Below are 6515 nucleotides of genomic sequence, written 5' to 3'. Positions count from 1 at the left end.
ACGAGTTACATCGCGTTGCTAATCCCGACGTGTATCTCGTTGAAAAAGTTTTGCGCAAAAGAGGGGATGAGGTTTATGTAAAGTGGTTAGGATTTGATAATTCACACAATTCATGGATACACAAGAATAATGTATTGTAAAAATTTATTACAGTATAAAAATATACATATATACATATGAGTCATTTATTTTCCTAAATATCTAAATGTAATTACAGCGGTATTGACAATATATTTACAATAGTACTTACAATATATTTACAATGGTATTTTATAATGTCCCCATGGCAGCGTTTCGGTAGAACCGGGTATAATGTATCGCTTATCATCGTACGGACTTAGAGCTATTTTTGTTTCGGACACGGTGTATACCTCATGTTTTTTGGATCTTATGCAGGTTTGCTGTCGCGTCATTTCAATTTCGTCGCGCAGACACCGCGTGTAATCGTCGAACGTTATCGACCTGGCTACGACGTTACTCTTAACACCTTTAGCTTTTTTGGTATCTTTCTTACCGTCCACTCGCAAGGCGTACATCTTTGCTCTAAGCCCGACGAATTCGGTCATTATCGCACCGTTATTTTCGTCTTTCATTAAGCCCGGAACTTTTTTATTGACGAGTGGGATACCATACGTATTATCAATCGCGTAATCGCTAGTGTCAAATCTATGAATGTGGCGCTTCATGATATCATACACATCGTCGCACTCGATGTGATAAATGAGACTGTCAGTATCGGTGTACGTGACTTTACACTTGTCGCGATACAACGGTAACATGTACTCGTGATGAAATTCGTACAAACATGTCTTGGATATATCGAGGATGCACATACCCACATAGATTGGTTTGTCGAACTTCACCTCGAGTTTTCGCATTTCTATTGCTACTAAATTCTCCGAAAAGACGCTTCGGCTATGAAAATTTGGTTTCGCAATCATAGCCTCCGCGCCGTATCTACCCTCCCAATGAGTCACGAGTCGCACGTCAACGTGATTGCGCACATTCTCCATGGTTTTGCCAAACACGGCATTGTTCATCAATTTGTATAAATTTTTCTCGAAATCATTGTTGGCCAACGTTCTAAATTTCGTATTGAGGTCTATATAATCGCGAAGCCATGGAGATTGCGCGAATTTTAGTATACGGTGAATTTTTGATATACGGAGACCGTGACGAGTACACTGCTGCAGGTTGCGATAATGTATTACATAACGTTTCTTATCGTATAATGTTGCGAGGAGCTTGTCCTGCCGCTTGCCGGGTGGTTTATCGCGCGTCGGACAGAACGGTAGGTCAGTGTGCGCGTCGTGAAGATGTTGCGGATACTCCAAGTCGACTTCGAGAATGTAGCCTATCGAGGAATCCGACGCGACATCCATAACATTAAAATCGGTTACGTCGTCGACCCATTTAAAATCTGCGTACGGCAATGGTTGACTCATTGCCCAGCCGTATAAGTTATTTACATCAAAATACATGAGGTACGACGACGGTTTCGATGGATCGTACGACTGCATGTACTTGTTGTTGGCCAGCGCGTATCTGTTTGAACATTGACTCAAACCGCCGCGTATACCGCGTTCGATAAACATGACCATGTCAATGTCGGTGAGCAATTCGAAATTGATGTGTGTATGCTTCAACATAGCATCCCACGTAAAACCCGGTAGAGTATAATAATACGCCGGATCGAGTCCATAACTCGCGACGCAACTATCGCGAAAATTTTCAAAGATATCGGCCAACAGCAAGACATCAGTCTTGAGATATAAATCGCTGTAATCACCGAGCGTTCGAATGGAGAACCGCTGCCAGACGTCGACGGCGTGCGCGTAATCGCTCTCGGATACGGTGTCACCTGTCAATGAACTATAAAACGAGTCGCGCGGTGGTAAACACAAGTCCTCCAATTTTTCGACGCAGTCAATGTATTCATATGGAAATACGCCTTTTCGTGTCAGCAAATTAAAATTTTCTGCGGATAATTCACAAAATTCGCGTTGCAATATTCGCAGTTTATCCCTGCTGAGATAAGATGCCAATTTGTCGAGACTAGCGGTAAGAAACTTGTACGAATCGATAAATCGCAATTTGACGCACGTTTTCTTATCTTTATCTTCGGTGCTTTGAACGTTTTTTGTAAACGAAATATATTTTTCTTTTGTGATCGGGAGTAAATCTACATGTCCTTCGTATGCTGTTGCTATTTCAGTTATAATAAAATGTGCATCGTATCCCGATAAATTATGAAACACTATGGGAATGCAATGCGAATCTTTATAATTTAAGTAACAATTCGAATGCGCGGGACCTCTGTATCGACCGGTCAGGTGACAATGGTCGCGTACTCGCACGTCGTCTGGCTCGAACGGTTCTTCGCACACGTGACAGTGCGTTGCGCTGTTAAACTTTTCCCACTCGTCTCGCGTGAAATCTGCCATGGGTATATTAGTGGACAATATAGTTTTTACGTCGTGAGCTAAACGTCTTAGCTCCTCGGCGAACCACGCGACGCAATCCTTATCGCGACGAAACCGATACATAGATAACGACTCGTCGTATGAGCAACGCACGTAGTACCCTATGCTAAACACGCGATGATGTTGATATGTGTACCTGGACGTTTCCGGATCCGCTTCCATCTTCTCCAGGGTACACTCCAGGTCGGCGTATACGACAAACGGAACTCGTTCCTTCCTGTTGTGATTTTTAAAGGCCAACCACTTGTCGTTATCGCTCGGTAACTTGATCGCGCAGTCATTCATCTCCTGACAGTCGACGGTGTGGGCAGCCAATTTCTCGTTGGATCTGAAGTAGTGCAAACATCTGCAAAAAAAAATAAACGCAAATATTATAAATTTTTTATACACAAAATATTCTATATATTATTAAAAGAACTATAGGTACTTACCGATCGCAAAAGTATTTCCGACCATGGCGACTGTTGATTTGCGAGCTCACGAGGCGGGACAGGTTCTTGATCCAGGCAAAATGTCCCACGTTGTCGTTATGCACATACAGCAGATTTACGTGTCTGTTCATCTTTCGGTCAGTAACACGTATTGGCAAGATAGCAAGTTCCTTGTTTTTTTTTTTCGATGCTGTACACGTTGATGGAGATGTTGTTGTAATTTTCAAATTTTTTAATTTGATCCAACGTCATTGGAAACTTAATGTCCGTAAGATCTAGCACCGACGTGTAATGTGGATACGACGATTCCAGATCTGCATTTCTTTGGGCTGGATGTAGAGCAGCCGTCACTGACCATGCGAAACATGCATTGTCCATTGATCGCACGTTTATCACCGCCTTCTTCTTTTTAATTTCTAGCGGTATTTCCACAAAACACCCCGCGTGCAACGGATTGTATTTGTTCACGTTTACCATTAAATTGAGTATACGCGACAACGCCCATCCGCTATCACGTTCCTGGAATTCCTCCAGCTTTGCTAAGGTAGGCTCGATGACGTGTTGCTTGTACCACTCGTGCAGATTGGACTCACGAAAGAGTTCATAGTTTCTCGTTGCGATACTTTTATTTGCGCGTTTGTCACCCGCAACAAATTCACCATTAAACACTGTGTTAATTTTTACATTGTCATGTTGTTGCATGACGTTCCGCACACGATCGAGTACAATTTCTCTCGCATCTTCGAGAAATTGATGAGGGTCGATGTGTTTGGAATTTATTACCGCACCAGTCAATATACGGCTTTCAAAAGCCGTATCTATCTCGCGCCATCTGAGTCCTGTCTCACTTGCACTGTATCCTGCTCCCACATGTACGAAACGTTGACGTACCGAATCTTTCAGACCTTCTAGTCTTGCGATACAAGCGATCAATGACTGTTTGAGACCGATCGATGACTGATCGATTGATAATCGTGGCCGTTTAATTCGGCTTTGTTCTTCCAACGATGCGATAAACTCGTCGCATCGTTGCTCCCACGCGGTAAATTCTTCCCTCGAATTTAATAGGGTGGATTGCTCTAACAACTCTTGCTCCATGTTATTACACGATCCTCTTTCTAACACAATTTGTTGTGCTCACGACTTCCAGTTCTCGACTATTGAGCGTATCCCCTAGATTCGTCATTTTATATTCTACTAATGATGCATCGTTTGCTTATCATATCTAATTTCATCTCAGCAGCCATACATCGGCGCTATTTGCAAAATTTGCAGTTTTGCACGTGTTCGATGAAATCATTGCGAGACACGTACGTTCACGAAAACGCGCCATTGACTTTTGGTGATTTGATCTGTATCAATGCAGCGGCCGTACATCGGCGCTATTTGCAGTTTTGCACGTGTTCGATGAAATCATCGCAAGACATGTCGCGACATGTTCTTCAAAACAATAACGCTCCATTGAATTATGCGAAATTGCAAATTTTGCAGTTTTGCACGTGTTCGATGAAATCATCGTGAGACATGTCGCGACATGTTCTTCAAAACAATAACGCTCCATTGAATTGTGCGAAATTGCAAATTTTGCAGTTTTTGCACGTGTTCGATGAAATCATCGCGAGACACGTCGCGACATGTTCTTGAAAACAATAACGCTCCATTGACTTATGCAAAATTGCAAAATTTGCAGTTTTGCACGTGTTCGATGAAATCATCGCGAGACACGTATGCTCTTAAAAAGAAATCATATTTGATGCCCGATGAGGTGATCTCATCACGAATGTTCTTGACAAAGATATCACATTTAACGTATATGTGGATTGTGGTGGCGGTCACCATGCAGCAGCCGTGCATTGACGCTATTTTTGCAAGATTTGCAGTTTTGGGTATGTATAAATGGTCTACGAGAATTCTAGAGCGCAGTCGAGTTACTCGCGCAGTTAAGAGTTACTTGCGCAGTTGAAAGTTAATATATCTGTAAAAAATACAGTATGGGAACGGACAGACGCTATTGCTCGTCAATGGTGCGTTTGCTTCGTGGCAGAGAAATTGGATTTCGAAACGTACTTACTGGCAATGACACATGGTGTCCCAAGCATTCTGTATTGCATATCACTAGAACTGAACATAATTGGGAGGCTCTGGACTCATACGTTAAAACATGTTGGTGTATGGTTCGTGGCAGTGTTCGTAATGTTTATGATGAAGGATCAACACATGGGATTATCTGGAGATCACTCGTGCCACATTGGCCTATTGGAAACAAGCTCTGTTTACAGTGTGGAGGGGAATGCAAAATAAAATGGGGTCCGCTAATATTTGTATCCCCATTCGCTCCGAGGATTCTACCGATGCCACTTCGATATGTATGATGACATAATGAACTACTACGTTCCGATTCAGGACGAAACGTGCGAGAAACAGCATAATGAGTAAGTACCGTTATTTTGTATATAATTGTGCATAAACTGTTTATATACCTTTGCTTATTTATTTGTATTTTTTCAGTTTTGATAAACCCCGTTGTATGCCACGTATTTTGGGAAGGAGATTTGCCTTGACATCTACAGCTTACAAATATTTGGATGTGGGAATCAACGTGGGACCTATGTCCTTTGTGGATATACTTATTGGCGATAATCGAGGAAATCAGATAGTGTTACCCCATGCGACGTGGACGGCGCTCATCGAAAGACGTATGGATATTGAACAACTTTTGGAGTCAACTATCGGTTCTTCGTTATCGATTCACGATGCTGTTATAGAACTCGTAAAAATGCGCGATGCGAGTGTTGTAAAATTGACATCGTGCAACACCAGCTTGTACATGAAACCGTCAACTGTACTCTTCCTGTTCGAACTAGAACATTGTGTCAAACATGAATATTTCAAGCTGTATCAAAATACGCATGAAGTAAATATGAAATTTAATCAATTTGTAACTATTTTACGGCGGAAATGTATCATCGACAGATGTAATGCGGCAAATATTTTGCGTGAAATTTATGATGAAAATTCAATTATTGATTGTGAATTATTAGCCTACGCTTTAGATACTATTGTGTATAATGCGCTACATGACAAATAAATAAGTATATTATAGTAAAAAAAAAAATTTAAATTATTTTTTCTTTTCGTTTACCGTTCCTCCTATTCTATGTCATTAGAATTACGCTGCGATATTGTCCTCAGGTTTATTTAAATAAATTAATGAGAATTATTCGAGAATTAAGATACTGTTGAGAGAGGACATGAATATGAGCTACGAAGAGGAATGACCGCGAGCGGGAGACAAATAATACGCGAATAGATAGGCGAATGATGGGGATAGCAAGTGAGATATGATGATGCAAGTGAGAGAGGATAGGTAAGAAGAGGTGAACAAAGAGAGACATCGTGCGCGAACAGGGCCGCGGCGCCCGAAAACGCGAACGCTCCGCGGCGCGGCGAAACGCGAACGCGGGTCCCCTCGCCCCGCGGCGCCCGAAAACGCGAACGCTCCGCGGCGCGGCGAAAACGTGGATCCCCCCTCGCCCCGCGGCGTGGCGACAACGCGGTCGCCCCGCGGCGCCGGAAAACGCGGACCCCCTCACCCCGCCGG

At 42.6% G+C, this 6515-nt stretch overlaps 1 protein-coding gene across 1 annotated transcript; it reads right to left on the bottom strand.

Annotated features, from left to right (window-relative positions):
* Window positions 1-2383: 2383 nt before the first annotated feature.
* On the bottom strand, window positions 2384-3139 carry LOC112460221 (the record flags this gene model as incomplete). Its single annotated transcript, XM_025024826.1, has 2 exons — window positions 2915-3139; window positions 2384-2829 (listed from the first exon to the last, which is right to left on the bottom strand). Coding segments are annotated over exons 1-2 (577 nt in total), but the record flags the coding sequence as incomplete, so codon positions are not given.
* Window positions 3140-6515: the final 3376 nt, after the last annotated feature.

Source organism: Temnothorax curvispinosus, unplaced genomic scaffold, assembly GCF_003070985.1.
Source record: "Temnothorax curvispinosus isolate PA1 unplaced genomic scaffold, ASM307098v1 QBEX01010400.1, whole genome shotgun sequence".
Classification (NCBI taxonomy): Eukaryota; Metazoa; Arthropoda; class Insecta; order Hymenoptera; family Formicidae; genus Temnothorax; species Temnothorax curvispinosus.
Note: the sequence above shows the minus strand (reverse complement) of the source record. Positions and strands in the feature narration are given on the sequence as shown.